Source organism: Cnephaeus nilssonii (assembly GCF_951640355.1).
Source record: "Cnephaeus nilssonii genome assembly, chromosome: 11".
In the NCBI taxonomy this organism is placed as follows: Eukaryota; Metazoa; Chordata; class Mammalia; order Chiroptera; family Vespertilionidae; genus Cnephaeus; species Cnephaeus nilssonii.
Window position 1 is genome coordinate 15249500 of NC_137082.1, and position 23252 is coordinate 15272751.

The 23252-nt window shown below is 40.8% G+C and overlaps 2 protein-coding genes across 2 annotated transcripts in view; one reads left to right on the forward strand and one right to left on the reverse strand.

Annotated features, from left to right (window-relative positions):
- Positions 1-15074: 15074 nt before the first annotated feature.
- On the forward strand, positions 15075-16381 carry NKX2-4 (NK2 homeobox 4; the record flags this gene model as incomplete). The annotated part of the gene is made up of 2 exons (XM_079784942.1): positions 15075-15516; positions 15759-16381. The coding sequence occupies 2 exons, from the start codon at positions 15075-15077 to the stop codon at positions 16379-16381; spliced, it is 1065 nt and encodes a 354-aa protein (XP_079641068.1).
- Positions 16382-20899: 4518 nt separating this feature from the next.
- XRN2 (5'-3' exoribonuclease 2) overlaps positions 20900-23252 on the reverse strand; it is a 94005-nt gene continuing 91652 nt past the window's right edge. The window contains exon 30 of the mRNA XM_079783977.1: positions 20900-23091. Within this exon, the coding sequence (XP_079640103.1) occupies positions 23026-23091 (66 nt within the window). The 3' untranslated portion in view covers positions 20900-23025. The remainder of the gene's footprint in view (positions 23092-23252) is intronic.

Consider the following 23252-nt stretch of genomic DNA (forward strand, 5'->3'; position numbering starts at 1 on the left):
CTTTTTGTTGTTCATAATTTTTATCTTTACCTTTTTCTTCTTCTCCCTCTTCTTAAAGAATACCCTTCAGCATTTCATATAATCCTGGTTTGGTGGTGATGAACTCCTTTAGCTTTTTCTTGTCTGTGAAGCTCTTTGTCTGACCTTCAATTCTGAATGATAGCTTTGCTGGGTAGAGCAATCTTGCTTGTAGGTTCTTGCTGTTCATCACTTTGAATATTTCTTGACACTCCCTTCTGGCCTGCATAGTTTCTGTTGAGAAATCAGCTGACTTTCATATGGGTACTCCCTTGTAGGTAACTAACTGTTTTTCTCTTGCTGCTTTCAAGATTCTCTCTTTGTCTTTTGCCCTTGGCATTTTAATTATGATGTGTCGTGGTCCTCTTTGGATTCCTCTTGTTTGGGGTTCTGTGCACTTCCTGGACTTGTAAGTCTATTTCTTTCACCAGATGGGGAAAGTTTTCTGTCATTATTTCTTCTAATAGGTTTTCAATATTTTGCTCTCTCTCTTCTTCTGGCACCCCAAAAATTTGGATGTTGGTACGCTTAAAGTTGTCCCAGAGGCTCCTTACATTATCTTCATATTTTTGGATCCTTTTTTCTTTTTGCTTTTCTGGTTGGGTGTTTTTTGTTTCCTCATATTTCAGATCTTTGGTTTGATTCTTGGGGTACGTTGATCTACAGTTGAGTTTCTGTATATTCTTTATTTCAGACAGTGTATGCTTAATTTCTGACTGGTCCTTTTCCTTTTTTTTTTTTTTTTTTTTTTTTGGCATTCTCATTAAGGTCCTTGAAGGTCTCATCAAGTTTCTCAGCAATTTTTAGAAGATTCTTTAGTAACCTTATAAATGTGGTCCTGAACTCCATGTCGCCCCGTTGTTTGCTTTCCTCCATTGCTCCCTTTCGCGACATGCCTCTGTGTCTCCGCATTTTGGCTGCTTCCCTGTGTTGATGGAGCGGCTTTGTGTGGTAGGTGACCCACAGGGGCCAGTAGCTCAGCCTCCCCAATCACCCGAGGTGGACGGTCTTGGTACACCCCTTTGTGGGCTGAGTGCAAAGTCTTGGTGTAGTTAAGCCTTGATTACTGTTGGTACCCTGGGAGGAATTGTCCTCCAGGCCAATTGGCTGTGGGGACCCGCTGTGTTTATAATGGAAGAACTGCTGCGCTGGAGACACGCTTATGGTGCAGGACTTGTTTCAGTGGGGCTTTGGTGCTCACTGAGTCTGCCTTTTGAATGTGTCACTTATGGATGTGAGGAGTTGAAATTTGTGTCTCACACTGACCACTAGGTACACTGGCTTCTGGATCTCCAATGGGGTGCAGATCAGTTACTGTCTGAGGTCACCCTGCAGGAGCTACAGCAAGAACTATAGTCCTCTCCTCCCTGCTTGGGATTTGTAGATTATGGAGCTGTCTGAACTGGTTTGCAAGTTAGCAGCGATAGTGAAGGCCATTCATATGCAAAAGCCACTGCTTGGAGCTTGGGTGAGTTTGTAGGTTGTGCGGGGCGGGATCTCAGGGCATCACTAGGCTAGGGCGTGGCAAACAGCAATGGCTTGCAGGCAGCCGTCTGGAGCTTCTGACCGCGTCCCCGCGTCTCGCGCCCCAGTGCAGCAAACAATTATTCCTCCGCGCAGCTCTGCAAGCAAGCCACCCTCACTTTCCGACCCGATGTCAGACAGTCCATCTTCTCCCCATAGGAGTTTGGGTCACACGCGTCTCCCCTTTGGGTTGAAGAAAGCAACCCCCGCCGCCAGGCAGGATCTGCCGCTAGCCAGTATCGCGCGCACGCCCCCTTACCTCAGCTTTTCAGCATTTGTACACTGAATGCTCCCTTCTTTCCGTCTGGTTGTAGAACTTCCACTCAGCCAGCCCTCCCGTGGCTCTGGGTGATAGACATTTTGTCTTTTAGTTGTAGTTTTGAAATTGTTGTGCACAGCCACAGTTTAGGTGTGTTTATCTACGCCGCCATCTTGGGTCTCCTGTAAATACATCTTGATTAGAGGGGGGGAAACAATGAATTACATAGAGTTCAGAAACCAGGAATTATAAAATTCAGAAATGTTATTATTTAAAAATAATGTCTTATCCCTTGAAAACAACTTTTAAAAGACGTGGTTTATTTTTTTAACCTTTGGGGATATAAATGTTTCTTCAAAATTAAACAGTAAGATGTAAAACAGGTAACCAAAGTCTTTCCCTGTTTTATCATTAGCAATAAAGCTTTTAGTGCAAAAGCAGTATAAAGCAGCCATACCACACACGGCCTTGTATTTTCAGCAAGGTTACTACATATAGCAATTTCCAGCAATGTCTTGAATCTTAAAATGTCTTGAGTTGATCTCTTCCATGCACATGAGTTCCTGCAAAAGGGGAAAGTCACTTACAGGAGCTTTTGCACATGGCATATTCTCTTTTCTATCTCACAGACACACTTTTAAGCAATGCCACAACAGCCCAGCACTACACATACATGCAAACTTGCCCACTGGGGTCTCCCTGAGGTGCATTGCTAGGGGCTAGGCTGGTAACATATTCAGTCTTCTGCTTCGGAGGACCTCATGCCTAACCCTTAGCTGCAAACTTGGAATGGAGTTTAGGACACCATATCAGTTTCCTCAAAGGCCACCACCATTATGTGTGTAAATGGATTTAAACTCTACTTAGACAAACGTCTGGAAGAAAAGTGGACTTTTTCTCCTTAGGAAAGTTTAAAGGATACATTGTCTGAAGAATCAAAGAATCTCCACATTGGAGGTTACCCAGAGCCACCTTTCATCCAAGACAGTTTACCCTTTACCATAATACCCGAGGAGGTGCCACTCGGTCCCTTCATTCGCATACTCACCCAGGGGAGTAGGGGAGACTTGGTGGCTTTCCCAAACCAATTCACAATTAGAGATGGATTTTCAAGTTCACAAACTACCACCTGTATGTCCAACACTGTTGAAGAATTTTGCTAGAAGGTTCTTATATTGAATTAAAATCTTAAGATCTGTCTACATATGTAAAATTTCCACTAATAGATCTTTTGATGCCATCAAGAACAAAGCTAATCTCTATTTTACATTATAACTTTCTAACTATTTAAAGACAGCTTTAACTTTCCATAACTGTTTTTTATGTAAGCTGGCAACTCCCAGAGCAACAAAATAAATGAAGTCCTTAAACAAATAGACAAAATTCTGCTGTCAAATAAGCAGTTTATTTAGTGGCTACTTAGTGCTCAGCACATTTCAACTCCAACATGTAAAGGGTTGAAAGTCATCACTCTCCTCTTTATAAGATAAAAGCTAACAAATTATCGGCATAAGAAACGTCCCTGTTTGGTTGATTCCAGAATTATCCAGTTGATTTTCTTCCAAAAGGAAAGAGGAAGGTACTTACTTTAGGCTTGAAGATTCATGTTTTTCCAAAAGGGAGGATAATATTATTCAACATTTTGGATTTAGAATGTCTTGGAACAAGAGGAGATTAAGTGAAGGGGAGGTGTCAGGGGATGGTGAGAAGACTCGGTTCTCAGACATTTATGGGTCAGCAAGTTCAGCAATAAAGCATGGTATTTTAGAGAATATGTCCTTTTGTTTGTTCAGGAAGAAAGCAGTGAGCGAGAGCAAAAGAAAGAAAGTGATAAATAAAGCAAACATTTTTATGGAACAGGATGATAGGTGATTTCATCAATTACTTAAACCTTATTTAATCTAACCGTAACATTTTTACAGAAGAGAAAACTGAGATTCCCAAAAGATTACATAAAGTTTGCCACCAAATTTTACAGGTGAGTATAGCAGGATTCAAGCGATGTCTTTTTTAAAATTGTTTTCAATTATAGTTTACATTCAATATTATCTTGTATTAGTTTTCAGCTAAAGTTTTAATTATAAAGCATATTTGCTTTTCACTATGCCTTATTCCTCTAAAAGAAAAATAACAAGGATGAAAATGCAAATATATTAGAGTCCTATGTAAAATTTCTAGCTTTAATACTTAAGTGGTTATATTTCTTGGTTAATATCATTTTCTTTTTGGTTTTTTAAACAAGCAATAGTGCTTCAGTAAATAGAAGAATATTAAAGCGATACTAAAGTATGTATGCCGAACTAAACTAGACTGGTATTTTTAATGATTATCTATGTTGGTGAGCTATGTGGGGAGAAAAAGGTACATCGTATACTGCTAACATTGATACAGTCTTTTTGGAGGGTAATTTGCAAACCTCTACCAAAATGTATAATAAACTTACCCTTTGATCCAATTTTACTTCTACAAAATCTATCCTGCAGAAATATGTGGACCAGTATATAAAGATCTGTATGTATGTTCACTGCAACACTGTTTGTACTAGAAAGATAAAGGGAGAGAAAAAAAGAGAGAGAAAGAATAGAAAGAAACAGAAGGGAAAGGAAAGGAAGGGCCTAAACTCATTAATAGGGGATTAATTAAATAATGTATAGTAAAATGATATCATGGAATAACATGTGATTGTTAGAATGATGAACTTCTGTGTGTATTGCCATGATAACACACATTCGTACTACAAGAAGCATATGTATAGGCATTGATGTGAAAACTTATATAAAATATACAGGGTGTCCCAAGAAAATGTATGCACACTTTGAATAATTATCAATTCCAATGGGTTAAATCTGAAAAGAAACATTAATTGAGCTATCAGCTGTTAAATGTGTGTACATTTTTGGAGGGACACCCTATAGTTAAGCAAAGCAAGGAAATCAATATATGAAACTAGAGGCCTGGTGTATGAATTTGTGCATGGGTGAGGCTGGCCAGAGGGAGGGGCCTGGGTTGGTTGGCTGGCCAGCCCCGCCCCTGGTCGAACTCCCGGTCAAACTCCCAGTCAAGGGGATAATTTGCATATTAGCATTTTATTATATAGGATAATACCATTATATTTGTTTAAAGTGTGAATATCTGTTCTAGATACATAAGGAAATATAACTACAGAACATATGTATTTATATGGACACACATAGAAAAACAGGTCTGGAAAAAACACAGAAAATCCTTAATAATAGTGATTACTTCTAGAGACAGCTGTGAGGGTGGGTATCTGTGAAGGTGACTTTCACTTCTACTCTAGCAGAGGTTGAAAGGGCTAGCAAGTAAATATTTTAGGTCTCTGTTGCAACTACTCAACTCTGACCCCGAGGAAGGAGTGTGGCTATGTTCAATGAAACTTTATATATATATGCCGCACCAGCACAGCCAAGGGTTTGGCGAGCCTGAGGGAGGGCGGTGAAGAATGGAGAAAAAAGACAGACAAGAGAATAAGCTGGGTCTAGGTGGATCTTCTGCACCTTGCTGAGGCCACATAACAGATCCAGACTGCAAAGTTGATGCTTTATTTATAGTCGGGGACAAACAAGGTAGTTTACAATGTTCTTGTAAGTTTCACTTGTTTTGGCAGCACTTGCTGCCCCTCCCACAGCCCACTAGCTACCCAGAAAACATCTAGGGAGCAGTTACAAGATCAAGCTTAATTATGCTTAGAGGACTGTGCCCTCCAAGCTGGGACTTGTTTGCGACTTTGCCAGCAGGTCAGTCCGAGGCTTAACTCTATAACTGCTTCATATATATATATATATATATATATATATATATATATATATATATACATATATACACACACACACACACACATAAATACACATATATGTGTATATATATGTGTATATATATATATACACACACATATATATATACACTGAAATTGTAATTTCACATAATTTTCACATGTCACAAAATATTATTATTCATTTGATTTTTTCAACCTTTTAAAAATGTGAAAACCATTCCTAGCTCCTGGGCCCTACAAAAACAGGTGCGATATTCAATTTGGCCATCAAATTTTCTGATTCCCACTCCAGAACTACTTTATTTTTATTTTTATTTCAGAGAGGAAGGGAGAGGAAGAGATAGAAACATCGATGAGAGGGAATCATTGATTGGATGCCTCCTGCACGTCCCCTACTGGGGATTGAGCCCACAACCCAGGCAGGTGCCCTTGACCAGAATCAAACCCAAGACCCTTCAGTCCACAGGCCAACACTATCCACTGAGCCAAACCGGCTAGGGCCAGAGCTACAATTCTTAATACAAACCACTACTAAGCATTGCAATGTGCCTGGTCCAAAATGAGAAGTGGAGTAAGTGTAAACTTGGTTCTTTCTCTCTCTCCCTTTCTCTCTCTGTAAAATCAATAAAAACATTTTTTTAAAAAAGTACTGTTTCAAGGTCAGCATGTGGATGCCAAGAATAAACTTCCTCTCTCTGCTATCAGAGGGGCCCTTCCCAATCTTCTAAAGCACTCAGGCCACCGTAAGCATATGGTAATCACTTGATAAAGTCTTGGTTCATAGAATTTTATATGTTCATTCCAGATCTTTTCATTCTGGGGGATTTTTTTTTTTGTATGAAAAGTAGAAAACTAGTAGAATAACATGATACAGTATCTTTTTAATATTTAGAGAGCTTTATGGGAAGTGACTACACTTACAGTTTGACATCAAAGGACTGAACAAGGAACTGCAATTACCATGACATATTTAGCCTCAGTATAAGAACTTTCTAATAACCAGACTGTAGAATACTGTAGTGGTTTTTATGAATTCTTTTAAATGTATGCAGTTTGTTCCTGGAATATAAGATAGCTACCTGGACCCTATTATTTTGCTCCCACCCCTCAGAGTTACCTGATTTGGTATGGAGGACTCACATTTTTGAGGAATGGCCACTATAATGAGCCAACTGTAAGAAACAACTTCACCCGCTATAGAATTTTACATTCAGCGCTATGTGAAGCCCACCCCAACTCCCATGAGAAATTTCCTTTAGATCCAAGTGTTCTTCTTTCTCCAAGAAATCAGGGGTTTTTTTACTTCCAAAAAATAGAAGTGTAACCCACTTTTTCAAATTAACCATTAGGAAGCTTAGAGCCAAATTTGAGGCTCAACTATCAGAACTTGATAGGCTTTGTGGTCTGTATAGTTGATTTTTTTCACTCATATCTTAACTTCCTACTCTTTTATAAAGTCCTTACTTATGAGGTCCTAATCATGTGTTGTTGTTTTTTTAATGTTTTTATTGATTTTTAGAGAGAGAAGAAGGGAGAGGGATAGAGAGATAGAAACATCGATGACAGAGAAACATCATCAATCGGCTACCTCCTGCACGCAACCCCTACTAGGGATCGAGCCCTCAACCCAGACATATGCCCGGACCGGGAATGAAACTGGCAACCTATTGGTTCCTGGGTCAATGCTCAACCACTGAGCCACACTAGCCAGGACTTACTAAGTGTTTAAAGTACACAAATACATTTATTTATAAACTGCCTCATATCCCTTATGAACCAAGGTAGAGGAAGATTAAATGTATAATTTTTTTTGCTTCATTAAATTCCTCATGAGCCTCTATGTTAAAATATCTATGTGAGAGAGATACAACTAACTTGCTTGAACACATAGAAATGTGGCAATTTATGCATAGAAAGCTAAGGACATTTCATAATTAGACTGTTTTCAAAAGTGTTTGATTTTCATAAGTATTTACCTATGTTCATTTATTGCCTATGTAGTGCAACACAACCACATATGAAATATTGAATATTAAGAGCATCCTTAATTTCTCTTTCTGAAACTCCAATTTGATCATTTATGATCCATGACCAAATAATCTCTTTATTCCACTTAAATATTTTTTTTCCATGAGCAAAGCACTTAACAACACATGTACATACTAAGCCTAGGCTTTATGTGAAAATGATTTCAGAGATCACTGGAAACCCCAGGTTTCTTTTAGATCCTCCAGTGTCTTTAGAAAGCAATTCCTAAACCACCATTTCCATCACCCTTTTAATCCCTGCAAATTGTTGGTAAAAACTGCATCAAGGCAATCTACCATCAATTTTGCTTACAATGGTAGCTCAATCATATATGCGCTATCACTGATTTTCCTAAAGAAATACTGCATTTAAGAAAATCAACTCTAGAAGAAATCATCATTATATACCAGACTATCTATAGAAAAATAAAACTTCAATTGTGTAATAGTTTTCATTCAGATCTTTCAGAGTACTTTATGTTTCCATTAGTAAGCATATAAAGAACATATTAATATAATGACCTTGTAAAGTATTCCATTATCTAATTCCTAGAACAACTTATGTATAACACTAGAGGTCCAGTGCACGAATTCATGCACAGGTGGGGTCCAGCTGGTCTGCCCCATCAGGGCTGGACTGGCTGGTGGGAGGGGCTGTGGGCGGTTGGCGGGTCGGCCCCGCCCCCTGGTCGAACTCCCAGTGGAACTCCCGGTCTAGGGGACAATTTGTATATTAGCCTTTTATTATATAGGATTCCACCTTAATAGACCCTTCAAGATTTTATTTATTGCATTAAAAAATAAACTTTAAACAATTTTAAATTTCTCTTTTTTTAACTGTGTAATTTTAAATCTTTCACCCAGTGAGGTTTGCCATTTTTTTCTTAAGGTTAAGTTCATTTTATTTTTAAATGTATTTTGTATATATATGCTTTTTATTTTGGAAGGGATGATCTCCAAATGGTATATATTTCTTCTATTAGATAATTACATATTTAAAAGACATACTGTATACCAATGATAAGCTGCTTTCATTAGGTCTGGTACAGATTTTCTCAAGCAATTCTTATTTCTCTAGCTTGGCATTTTTGGTTCAACACTAATAGCTTGTGGTTTATGAAACTTTTGTGAAATTTCCATTATTTCTAAAAGCAATTCCCTATATAGTAACAAAATCAAACCTTTTAAATGTAGAACTTCAAGAACTTTAATAAACACTAGATTTACTGACAAGTCAGATTCCCTTATTAGTTTACTTTACAAACTGGATATTTTCTTTAAAAATATTTTTATTGATTTCAGAGAGGGAAGGGAGAGAGACAGAAACCTCAATGATGAGGCGAATCATTGATTGGCTGCCTCCTGCATGCCCTACACTGGGGATTGAGCCTGCAACCTGGGCATGTACCCTGACTGGGAATTGAACCATGACCTCCTGGTTCATAGGTCGATGCTCAACCACTGAGCCACCCCAACTGGGCATAAACTAGATATTTTGAAACGATTATTAGTAATATTCAAATCCATCTGACAGGTTTGTTGTGGTTTAAGACTCATTAGGAAAACCTGATGAGAGAACTTTTACCAGTCAGGCTCTCCTTATGACACTCAATGTCCACATAAAATAGACTAATTAAGTTCTTTCATATTAAGCTTTTTAATGCCAAATACTGAATCAATAATTAAATTGCTTAAAATCTACCAAAACAAATTAAAGGGAAAAAAAAGACAGGAAAAAAAACCTACCAAAACTGATAATGATGTATGAGGTGAACACTAGCCTACTGCTTCAAGCACAATTCTCAACCTGAAATGCAGAGACATATAAATACCTGTCAAATATCTCCTCAATGTTAGCATTGCATAAAACAATAAAGGACAAAATAGGTCAAATTATTCTCTAATCTTGTCATAGTCCTTTTTTAAAATATATTTTTATTGATTTCAGAGAGAGGAAGGAAGAGGGAGAGAGAGAGAGAGAGAGAGAGAGAGAGAGAGAGAGAGAGAGAGAAACATCAATGATGAGAATCCTTCATCCACTGCCTCCTGCACTCCCCTATTGGGAATGGAGCCCGCAACCTGGGCATGTGTCCTGACCAGGAATTAACTGTGACCTCCTGATTCATAAGTCAATGCTCAAACACTTAGCAATACCAGCCGGGCCACAGTCATTTCTTTTTACAGGTAAAAGTTTATTAATAAATGCAGCAAATAATCCATTTATCAAACTATCAAAAATTGGAGTTTCTCCTTTAAGTAAGAGATAGCAATAAATATAACCCAATTAGCTGATTCAGGTGTAAATACTGATACCTCCTTAATAATGACAAATTAATCTGTAAATATAAGGTGGTATATCTTTAATGGGAACGGTAGGAGAGAAAAAGACTTTACATGAAATTAACTGAACATCTTAGATTTGGAAAAACTGAGAGCATATCAGAAACATTTATAAAATATGTATTTTTTTAAAAGCTATATGTATTCACTCTAATCGGTATGTGTAGAGCAAGCATGTCAAATTGCATACGGCCCGCTGGCTGTGAGTTTGACATGCTTGGTGTAGAGATGTGGTAGAACTTTTAGAATGACTAGCTCCTCATACAAAATAATACATAAAAATATGGTTTTGCTTCTAATTTGAAGGATTTTTTTCTATAAAAGAGCCATTTAATGATATTCCAAAACATGTGAAAACTATCAAAGACATTGCTCAATTAAAATACCATTATATTCTAAAAAGTTTTAAACTTTCTGTGTAAGCAAGATGTACAAGTAAATTTGTTCAAAACATTGCCATTGTTTTCCATGTCATGTAAAAATAATTTTTAAAAAGTTAAATTTCTAGTTCAAGCTCACAAGCCTAGGGTGAGAGAGTTGTGACATACTAGGAAAGTTTAATAGTTTACACGGCTGGGATAGCCTAATGTTATTCTCTACTGTGACTGTAAAAACTAGTATTACAGCGGGACCCTAGAAAGGGTGGGAGACTTCTAGATCTTGTTTTTTAGGAATCATTTAATTGAACTCATTATTATAATGACTTCAACAACAGTAATGTCTTTGACACTTACCATTCATTCTCACATTGCACTAATAATCATGTTAATTTAAAATAAATTAACTGGTCAAAAACTAATGCACTATTTTCAATCTAAAATATCTGAATCTCAGAAAAGGATGAACCAAGAGTTTTTATAGGAGTTAAATTACAAGAATTGCATTTTGTGAAGAAATATGCAAGGATGACTGTGTCACATAGAAATAACAGTCATATAAATGCACATGTAAAATTATCATAGATTCAAAAGTAATTGAGGCGAATGTTCAAACAAAAAGCCTTCAGAAGGACTGAAAAGAAATAAGAACCAGATTTTAGACACTGGTGAAATTAGCAAAAATATTAAAAATAATTAATCTGTGTTTCATCTCTACAGCAATTTCGTTTCCTCTTTAGAACCTTAAAATTTAGTACAAAACACTAGTACCCTGACATATTTCTTTATTCCTTCCCAAGTGCACAGATGATCATTTAAAGCTACTTCCAAAAAATGAAGATTTTATTAATTACACAACTGTTTTAAACTAATCACAAATGTTTCAAGTCTTTCATTTCTAAAAGGCACTTATCTTCTTTAGTATCAAGCAGAAAGTTCTATTTTCAAATACAGTTTGTCTTTATAAATAAATTCATTACACATTAGAAATCTGTTTGCCACCCTAGAAAAACACTTTCCATTAAGCCCTCAGGCCCTTCTCTGAGCTTCAGTCTGACAACAGCAAATCCCAACTCAAGGGAAGGCTCCTAGTGCAGAATTATTTTGCCAAATATCTTTGGCCCTACGGTTAACTAACCCATCAGAAATTTTCAACCAATACCACATTTTTGTCATAAAGCCAAGAAATCCTACTGAATCTTTTTGTTCATGAAAATTTTCTATATCTGCACAGCCCATTTATTAAGTGTTCAGAGGTAAGTGTGTCGTGTAAAATTGCAAAAATCTAAACTATAAAAAGGTACCAAACAATATAGAACATGTACACCTTGTGTGTAAAATGGTAGTAATTTCCAGACATATAGGACATCCCAGAAGAAACAGGTAACAGAGGTACGGAGAGTAGGAGGATGGAAGTTAGGGTGGGAGGGAGATCTCTTCTCACTGTTCCCATTGACAGCATTTGCTTTTTCTTCTGTTTCCTTTCCTTGTTTTTAAGGGAAGAACACATTCCTTAGAAACACATTTCCTATGGAATCTAATTTCGTCAACAGTATTTGATAATCAACCAGTATGAACTTCCATACATAATTTCGGCAGATAATAATTTGATGAAAATCTTTGATGACACATTAATTGGATTTTTAAAAAAATATATATTTTATTGATTTTTCACAGAGAGGAAGGGAGAAGCACAGAGAGCCAGAAACATCGATGAGAGAGAAACACCAATCAGCCGCCTCCTGCACACCTCCCACTGGGGATGTGCCCGCAACCAAGGCACATGCCCCTGACCAGAATCGAACCTGGGACCCTTCAGTCGGCAGGCCGATGCTCTATCCACTGAGCCAAACCAGTCAGGGCTGGGTTTTAATTTGTCTATATAAATGTGCATAGGCATCCTCCAAACCAGCGGTCGCCAACCAGTGGTCCGCAGACCACTGGTGGTCCTTGAGGTCCGAAAGGTTGGTGACCGCTGCTCCAGACTACATCTATTTTTGGAATTATCTGCACATATCCAAAAAGTCCAGCATGGAAGTTTATAATTTCTGGAACAAAAAACAAATAATTGATAGGGAGAAATATTAAACATTGTGGGTCCCCCCCCCCCCCCGGAACTGCTCACCAGTGAAGGAGTACCATTTAGGGTGTAAGGTTCCCAAGCAGTCAGAAAGTGACTCTCTGCAGAGAGCCCCAGATCTGACAAAGTGCGGTTTGATTTAAAGATGGGAACCTTTCAGATGTAATGTACCTGTAGCAGGGCCCATGGTGTTGAAAAACAAAGTGAGCAACAACTTGTGGTATTAACCACTTATGTGAACTGCTATCCTGAAGTCCTACTAAAAAAACACAAAAAACAACATGAGATAAAACGCATAGCCTGAAAACACAGTAAACAGTCTGGGAGGGGACTATAATTGTAAACATGTTTTCAATTTGGATAACTAATCAACTTGAAGATTATGATCATGGGTTTCATTTCTGAAACATGCTTGAACTTGGAAAATAAAATACAATGGTTTGCAAGTGATTTGTATATCCATAGATGTTACAACCACCATTTTTACTTACCCGGGTGTCTCTGAGGAAAGTTTGAACTGAACAACTTTCTACTACTTTTTATTTAAGCTAACACAAGTAAAACAACACTGAATTAAACCAAAACTTAAAACAAAGTACAGTTTTCAGGATTCCGGCAACCACTTAAATACACACCTAAATGCTTCTTTGTGTATCACTAATGAAAAAAAAAAAAAATAGGCAATTCCAGTGCAGGTGAGAATGAAGAACTAGCCCAAGTGTTTCAAGACCAGGAAAGACCTGTAAAAAGAGCATCATGTTAAAGTTGAAGCAACACTAATCTTGCTAAGTCAATAACTGATGACTGCCAACAATTCATGTACTCTTGTGTTTTGTTCTTGTAGTATTTTAAAGTACTTCTCCTCACACTTTCTTCCCATAGGTGACCATACTAGTCCCGCCCCCAAACCCAAAGGCAGATTCTTTGAAGTACAAAGGAAGGATGAAACAATGAGTAAAACAACAAAAGCAAAATGTCTGAGGGCATTCCACCCAAAGGGCTGAAATGGAACAGGAAAAGGATTGGGTAACACTGTCCTGCCTTCAAGTCTTGCACTGTTAGGTTATACTGAAATGATTGGTGTATATCCTTTTCTTTAAAAAAATAAAATAAAATAAAATCTTGCTTTAAAAAGCTCTTTCCTTGTTCCTTTTCTTTCTCCTGCCCCAGTCTCCAGAAAAACTTAAAAATTGCAATGTCATTTTCCTTTTGTCATTATTTTTAACTGTAAGATTATCTTCAAAATTTAGTCGATATGCTATGCACACTTCTTTTGTCTTATTTATGGTGTTCAGCATTTGATGGAGAGTTTACAATGTCTAAATTCTTGGCTATGCAGGTACATTTGCAAATGAAATGATGATAACGTGTGTGTGTTTTAAAAGAGAAACTGCCATATTCACCTGATTTCTGCATCCATTTTATATTTTTTTCCTCGAACAGGTTATATTTTCCCGACAATAACAAAAAGACACATTATGAACAGTTAGAAATATTTGTACTTTTGGGGTTTTTTCCCTCTTCTTTTTGAACATGGAGTGGTAGGAGAATAATCCCTAAGAGAGAGGGAGAGAGAGAAAGGGAGGATGGGAGAGAGAGAAAGAGGAGCAAGAGCGGGGAGAGAGAGGAGAAAGGGGGGTGGGGGGAGAGAGAGAGACAGAGAGAGAGAGATTGATTTTGAACGAACTGCAGAAAGCTGTAAAAAAACTTTACAGGTGCAAACTGAACTTGTAACATTTTAACAAATAGAAGTTACTCTCTTTGCCTTAACCAACCTCAGCCTCAGCCTCCATCCCCACAGAGTAAAAACAGAATACTTACAAGCTAGCATCTCTGTGTTTGTGAGTGTGTCTCCCTGTGTTTTCTCTCTTCTTTGGATTTGGATACTTTGAGCTAATTTAGAAGTGCCCGTTTGGTTGCCCACGAAATGCTGCTGAAGGGTCTAAAGATGCATACATTAGGAGCCCTACAATGGCAAAGGACGGTCCTTGTGCCTCTCCTCTTTATGCGCTCTTACGGTGGAACCCAAGAGCTTATTTTTTTTTAACACTTAAAGACGAGTAGATGATGGAGCGAGTGAGGGGGGGGGGGTAGCTGGAAAGGACGAAGCGAGCCCTGCACGCCCCCACCCCAATGCAGCACCACATCTCCCATCCGCAATTATACGGGGCTTGGCTACGAAGTCACTTCAGGAAATCCGAAGTCTGGACTGGCGAAGCTCGACGTCCTTCACTTTCAGCCTGGACGCCGGCCTCGGAGTTCCTAGTTCTGGTGCTCGAGGGCTGGGGTGACTGCCAGGACGGAGGCGGGAGCATGCAGACAGCAAAGGGGGGTGCTCTTGTCAAGAGACATCCAACTGCCCCCTTCACCCCTTTTGCCTCCGTATGGGGAAGGGCGGGGGGGGGGGGGGGGGCGAGAGAAAAAGATGCCCATGACCATTGTTTGCTCGTTTGGGCTGTTGCTCCGCCCCCCGAGTCTGTCGTAAACCCGGCGCGGGACTAAAACAAACCCCAGCTCCGCGGCTCCGGGGGCTCGCGGCGCCTCCGACTCCTCCTCGCAGGCTCCGCGGCCGCGGCCGAGGTGGCGGCGACAGGCGGCCGCCGCATCCCGCCCGCGCCCGCCCCAGGACCCCCTACCTGGCGGCCCGCGAGCCATGTCGTTGAGCCCCAAGCATACGACGCCCTTCTCCGTGTCCGACATCCTGAGCCCCATCGAGGAGACCTACAAGAAGTTCAGCGGCGCCATGGACGGCGCGCCGCCCGGCCTGGGGGCGCCCCTGGGGGCCGCGGCCGCCGCCTACCGCGCGCCGCCCGGTCCCTCCTCGCAGGGCGCGGCCGTGGCGGGCATGCAGCCGCACCCCATGGCGGGGCACAACGCGGCGGCGGCGGCGGCGGCGGCAGCGGCGGCGGCGGCCGCCACCTACCACATGCCGGCGGGCGTCTCGCAGTTCCCGCACGGCGCCATGGGCGGCTACTGCAACGGCGGCCTGGGCGGCATGGGCGAGCTGCCCGCCTACGCGGACGGCATGCGGGGCGGCGCGGCCGCGGGGGCCGCCGGCTGGTACGGAGCCAACCCGGACCCGCGCTACTCGTCAAGTGAGCGGGGCCAGGAGCGCGGGGCTGAGGCAGGGCGGACGGCGTGGGCTCTGCCCGCCACGGCATGCGGGGCGCGTGGGTGCCGGTCCCCGGGCGCGCGCGGGGCCGCGGGTCCTGGGCTCCGGCCCGGGGCGCGCGGGGCGTCCCGGGACACGGCGGGGGGCGGGCGGGCGGGCGGGCGGGGGGTGTGAAGTGAAGCAGGCCTCGCGCTCACGCGGCTTCCCCTTCGGGCCCCTCCCCAGTTTCCAGGTTCATGGGGCCGTCGGCGGGCGTGAACGTGGCCGGCGTGGGGCCGCTGTCGGGCATCGCGGACGCGGCCAAGTCGCTGGCGCCCTTGCACGCGGCGGCGGCGGCCCCGCGGAGGAAGCGCCGCGTGCTCTTCTCGCAGGCGCAGGTCTACGAGCTGGAGCGGCGCTTCAAGCAGCAGAAGTACCTGTCGGCGCCCGAGCGCGAGCACCTGGCCAGCATGATCCACCTGACGCCCACGCAGGTCAAGATCTGGTTCCAGAACCACCGCTACAAGATGAAGCGCCAGGCCAAGGACAAGGCGGCGCAGCAGCTGCAGCAGGACGGCGGCCTGGCCCCGCCGCCGCCGCCGCCGCCGCCGTCCCCGCGCCGCGTGGCCGTGCCCGTGCTGGTCAAGGACGGCAAGCCGTGCCAGAACGGAGCGGGCACGCCGACGCCCGGCCAGGCCGGCCCGCAGCCGCCCGCCCCGACGCCCGCGCCCGAACTGGAGGAGCTGTCGCCCAGCCCGCCCGCGCTGCACGGCCCGGGGGGCGGCCTGGCGGCCCTGGACGCGGCCGCGGGGGACTACGGCGGCGGCGGCGTGCTCGGGGCCAACCTGCTCTATGGCAGGACGTGGTGACCGCGCGGGTGCCCTGGGCGGGGTCCTGCCCGAGGCCTGAAGGGTTTGCAAAACATGGCGAGGATGGACGGAGGAATCGTACCCATGACTTCTGTGTGTGCGGCTGTCGAAGGGAACACACGGGTCACAGAGAGGGGCGGCCTCGGGACCTCTTTGCTGCGGGCGGGAGACGGCGGCCGCCCCGGGACCAAATGTAACGCGCCAGGAGGCTCCGAGGTGGTGGTTTCCTCCTTCCAGAAGTTCCAAATTGTGCGAAAAGCTGGCCGAGTCCACATCCACCACATTCCTAGCCAAAGCTCTCTGAGTTTTAAGTGTTGGAAACTTTGTTGGTGTTTGTAGTTCTAAAAAATCAACCCAGCTTTAATAATCTTTTTGAAAGCGGAATTTATCTTGGGAGATTAATTTTCGAAGAGCCCCCCCCCTCCCCCTTAAGTGCAATTTCATTAATGTTTGAAAGTAAATTGGTGGATCATGCACATAGAAACATTATTGCAGAGGAATTATTAAATGGAATGGAAATAATCAAAATACTGCTTATATGGATTGATATAGCTTTTTAAATTCAATGCTGATTTTGAAATGTTTTGATCATTATTTGGCAAATGAGTGTTTGCATATTACCCTAAAACAGGACCCCCTTCCCACCCCCAACCATGCAGTTCGTCATGGAGGGTTGTAAACTATTTTTTATATGGAATCTGGTCTCCCCAAATCAACTGATAAAATAAATACACCCATTCTTCTGTAGACACATTACTTACTCTTTCTAAGATATTTGCTTGTCTGATTTTGAATATCTTGATTAAATGCTAGAAGAAGCAAACAAAATCTCTATTTCAAAGCATGCCAAGAAGGAAGAGAATAAGGTAATTTATTGAATTATAGCCAGGATGTAAATAATAAGTAACTAAAATTTTTATAATTTTTCCATCATATTAAAACTTAACAGGGGTTGCACACCGATTTTGTTGGTGTTTTATTGTACAAATGTATTTACTCTTTAATATGCCAATTTATATTTCCTATGTTCAATGGATATTTAAATATAACAAAAGAAACTTAAGTGCTTTCTTGTGAAAGTCAAGTGGTCATTTCTTTTTCACTAAATTATATAGGTTTTGTTTTGTTTTTTTATAATAGTTGTCATGATGTTACAACACATCTCAATTAACATATAATTGAAATAACTGGTGTTGGAGTAAAAATACTAAAAGAAAGCTAAAAAACCATGAACTTACAACATTAATGAAAATTAAAAGACATGGATAAAGCATGATTTATAAATGGTCAAAATAGTTACCAGGGCACCCGAACCTCTTCTACATGTGAAGAACTACAGTGTGAGATTGAAACGTTTTATTTCACTTCATTTTGTTTTTGTTTTTTTCTGAATGTGCAAAGTGAATCCTTAGGAAGGTGTTTTAGCAGTTAAACGTGCACTTTTTCTAAACTATATTTTGTATAGTATATAACAATAAACTCCAGACACTTTCACAGATGAAAAAAAAATACTAAAGCAGCAAGGGAACCAGTCTTTATCAAGGGGCTGTGAGTGCATTTTTGGAAAATGAGAACTAATTTTTAAAACATTTTACATAAAAATGAATAATTTAAACAAAAAATAGTATGAAATGTTGCAATATGCCTACAAAAATGTGGGGTTTTGCACGTTGATGGAACTGCCTTTCAAAATGTTAACCAAGGAAGCATAACTATTTCTGATGTGCTTTGATTCCCTCATAGTACCAGAATTCAAAAATTTTACTTCATTTGCATCCTTTGATATATGTATATATTTAAATGTATAGAAACAGCCCCAATTGCAACAGAAACAATAGCTTATGGACTAAGGGCTCCTAGTAACATAACATTAGAAAAATAAATCTTCATGGACAGTTTTTTCTTTATAATTTATTTCTGGAACAAAGAAGCCCTTAGAAGTGAACTCTGTATCAAAAGATCATGAAGAATAAACAGCCTCTTTATACAGTATTTTCTGAAAGTGTATTTGGTACAGGCCTATCTTCTTTCAGCATTCTGTGAAGGAGCCAAGCCACAGTAATTGCTGCAGAGGGCTTCCCATTCTGCACCCAGAAACTACCGCGTTTATGTGTGTGCGCACATCCTGACATGAGGATCAGGCTTGATTCTTGAAACATGAAAATTAAAAAGCATGTTTACTCTAGAACTCCACATTCTGATTAATGCAAAACAAGAACTTTTTTCCTTTTGCAATTAGTGCTTTGCAGATCTTTTGTAAAAAAAAACAAAAAACAAAAAAACGCGAACAGCCAGACTAGGTGAAACTCATTAACTGGAGAGGAGGATAAGTGTCTTCAGGACCAAGAGGGAGGGTCTGAGTGGAACAAAGCCCCCTGGAAGTTTAGCAGAGGCCACAGCCAAACTCGATTTCAGAAACGCTAACTGCACATGGGACATTTTCCTAACTGTTTGGGGGATTTTACAACAATCTAACTCATCTTTTCTAATTGAGACACAGGAATCAAAACCCAGAATCAGATTGCAGGAGGAACAGCAGCAGGGATTGCAGGTACTTCTCTGTAATCTGTGTTGGGATGTAAATTGGAATGTTGTATGTGTGAGAGTGTGTGCAGTAAACAGGAAGGGTGTTTTGTTTATGGAAGGGTGGGGGTGTAACCCAGTTGTCTTCTATTTAAGGTTTTGCTTAGAACAAGTAGTCAATCAGACTTTTATCAACTGATGTGTTCAAACTCATCCTGCTAGCGACTGTTTACTTTCAGTTTAAAGCAAATCAGAGATTCAATCCTGCTCACTAAGGGCAAGTAGCTTCCAAACACTTGCTTTGTTAGTTTCGTTGAATACTGATGATTTAGAAAGACTTTTAGAATAAATTTGTGGACCACAGTCACATAAAAAAAACACACACACAAAGATTGCATTTTTAGATATGAATTTGTGCATAAGAGAATTTTATGGTGGCAATATAAACTTCAGATACAGTTCAAAGTGAGAATGATATTGCCCAACTGTTTAACACAATACTAACATGTATGGATAAAACTCTGCATCTAGATTATTTCACTTCGGTTTTTAAAAATACTGCCACTTGCTATGCCCAAACCCAATGAGACAGAAATCTAGGATAGATTTTATTAAGAAAATAAATAGCTTTTTACTGCTAGTAAGAACTGATGAGAAGACGCAAAAGACTATACTCAGATGGGGAACTGCGTCTCCCATCTCCCTCCGGTCAGGACTTGGCTCTCTCCAGTACGTAGAGATAACTGTGGTTTCAAGATCACTTTGATTTCATTATTTTTAAGTTAGGAGGTAATGGAAGCTTATGGGAGAGGTTTTTGGATTTCGTTTGTTTTTTACTTGGAAGGTTTACCTGCAATTGAGTGAAATGCGATTTTGTTTTAAATTCAATGTTACCTAGTTTCAGCAATTGTTTGGGTGAGTTCTCCAATACAAGTTTAACCACTAATTTGCTTACCTCTAAGTTGTGCAAACTATTTTGCAGTAGTGAATAGCTATATTCCCATTTCACACAAAGATCAAAGCGTGTTCTCTCCTGGCCTTATTTAATACGGTATCGGGAAACAAGCAGCACTAGCAAAGCATTCAATTTAACCCTGAGTGGAGGGAAAATTAATCAAGAATGGGCTGCTTGTTATTTTATTAGTTTATTGATTTCTTTCCTGGTTAGAATCAGTAGAGCAGTCAATCGCCAGGAGTAGTCTGGCGGGACCTCCGCTCCATGACCTTCTCTGGAGTGGGCAGGAAAGCGTCCGACAAGCGCGATGGAGCCAGGCAGCCGCTCCGCCGGCGGGGAATAAGGAATCTTAGTGAATTCTCCGGAGAATGCACACACTTCGATTTAGCACAGCTAAATTCGGTTATGTTCAGACCAAGAACTTAAAACAGCAGCCTCGGAAGGGAGGACAATCTCCGCTCTTCCCTTTCAGATTCGGTGCATTCGTGCAGGGAGCTGAGATGAAACCGGTTAGATTGAGAAACTGCGACACTGAGTCCCGGAAGCCGAGAGGTGATGCTGCAATGTCCTGCTTGGGCCAGGTGGCGGCCGGGACACAGGACCACCCCAAGGGTCAGAGATCTGAGCTTTCCTGCGCCCACGCTGCTCCACGCCGGGCTCCCGCGGCTGCGACGTTGACGCTGGACGGGCGGGCGGGTCCGCGGAGCGAGGAATCGGAGCCAGGGCGTAGGGCACGCGCCCCACGTCCGTGGTCTTCCCAGCCCGGCCAGGAGGGTGACTGGGCTTAGAGGTGCTTCTAAAGAGCTGCACCTCTGTCCCCGTCGCACCAGGCTCACTGCTCCCCGGCGCCACCACCATCTCGCTGCGAAGTCGCCGTGTCCTGATGGCGGTGCCCCTCCCCCCCCACCTCCAATGCATCCAACCCAAAACCCGCACTTGGGACCTCCAGCCACACCCGCAGCGTGCAGCCACCCAACCCCCACCTTGTCCCGCGTCATCGAACTAAAGTTAACCTACCGGTCATTACACCCAATTTGCCTTTGTTACGCTAAATGACAATTGAATAGTCATTTGTAGATGGCTTTGTACTTTAATGTGCATTACCTCATTTGATCTTGACGTAAAGGGAGGACCACTGCGCAGTAAGGGCCCTTAGCGCCACAATAAAGTCAGGCCCTTTCCAGGTTCTAAGGTCTTCAAGAATCTTTAAAGACTCTCAAAAACTTTGCCCTACTTAAAGGTAATATAATGGAGTACAGTTAATTATTTAAAATTGGTCTGTTAACTTTATTTACATCTGAATGTGGAGGGGAATGTTTATGGCTTTAAACATTGCATTTAAAGTTCTCAAAAGCTTCCTCTTATTGAAATAACAGGACATTTTCTGAAACACTCAAAGATGGGGACAAGTTGGGAAGAGATGGAGGTAGAATAAGGAGAGAAGGAAGCCAGGGTGAAGGAATGGGGGAGGCTGAAAGTGAGGGTTCAGCTATTACCAGATGTCCTTCAGGGCACTCAACCTGTTAGGGAGAATCCAGCCTCAACTTTTCCATCAGGCTTTTTACTTTAGGCATCTTCAAAAGGACACTATACATATTAATTTTAAAATTTAATTTGTTTTGAATAGTTACATATAATTGTGGAAAAGCCAAGTCAAAACGGAATTATTTTACAGACACACACGATAGCTTGAAACAATGCTAAACTAAACCAAAACTGAAGGTTGGAGAAAATACAGGTTCTGTAGAAGTGTGTGAGCTTTGGGTACCTATAAAGCTATACACAATAAGACATTTATATAAGCTCCTTTGGAATATGCCATGCTTGATTTAAGTGGCTATATGTTTTTAATATTTGGAAGAGAAATTTAATGGAAGGCATTATTATCTTTTTAATGTATTGTGAAGGAAATACATAATGGTTGTGTTAATTCCCAGTTGAGAAACTTTTCTCAACAGTAAGGACCCTGCTCTATTCACCCATCACCAGCAATGAACCCAGTAACTTCAAAATACCTTATTTAATATTAAGGTGAGATTTTTAACACATAGAATAAGATTAACAAGTGTGCTTTAGTTGAATATTAAAGCAAAAATATCCTAAGTCAGCAGGACAAAGAGAAATCTTATTTTACAACCTTAGGCTAGAATGGAAAGAAGGAAACAAAGCAGCAAGAATCTTTATAATGTATCTGAATTTGTTTTGGTGATCAAATTAAAACACATATGGAAGTGTTGTATGTAAACTCCAAGCATTAAATTTAAGGAATTATAGTGTGCTTGGTAGCAAGGAAAAAAATGAGTACAAATTGGAATCTATTAAGAAGTAACACCAAAAAAATGTGCTAAGGAGCATACACTATTTACCTATAAATTAAACTTTTCACTTCCCAACTTTTCTTATAAAATTTTTTTAAAGTCCTTAAAATTGATACAGGAGTCTACATGAAATTTGTAAAATGTAAATAATTTATTCTCACAAAGATTTTATAGTTAGCAAAATCAGAAGCTGACAGGCATACTAACATATGCGTTGGTTGGGTGGTATTGCTGAGCATATCATCTTAACATCTTATTGTAGAAATTAACTGTTTTCTGAAAAACTGATTTTAGAAAAACCAACATGCTTGGCCAACATTTTTGAAGTTGAAATACTGTAAAAGAATAAGAACACAAGAAACCAGAATTTTAAAATTTTTTGTTTGTTTTTACTAAAGTCCAGAAATTTCTGTAAGACAAGTACATTAATGAAATGTTTCCAAAGAAATACTGAACAATATATACTCTAGTTGGCTGAGGGTTCCAGCTCAAGAGTTCATACCTAATTCTTGTGCATTAAAAATCAGCATGGATCTTAGATGATCTAGAATACACTGTGTTTTGAAATCCACAGCTGGTTTGATTTTTAACCATAATGAAAAACCAGTATTCCTATTCCATCAAAATGTTTTACAAGCAATAATAAATTCAGATCCACTGTATTATGCAACATACATCTTTGGAAAGCAACATAAAACAGTGAGATCAGATCAGTAGAAATATACAGTTAAAAGAAATACACAAAGTACTGCAGTTTTCTTAAAAACTACTACTTGAGAAAGAAATCTTTCCACAAATAGCATAAAAGTGTAGAATGATGAAAGGATTTGGGAAAGCTTTACAAAAGCCTAATTCCAATTGTATCTTCCTGAGGGTGGTGGCAAAGGGTACTTCCTTCCTTCTCTGGGATATCCCTGAAAATAAGCAAAAGAAAGAGTTTATTTTCTGGATTAACACCCCTGCAAAAAAATTAATTTTTCCGCTATATGGAAAAATATACCATAAAGAAGGTAAATATGTCTTAAAGGTGTATCACATAGAAGGTCTTCATTTATACCAAGCTTGTTGCAAAGTG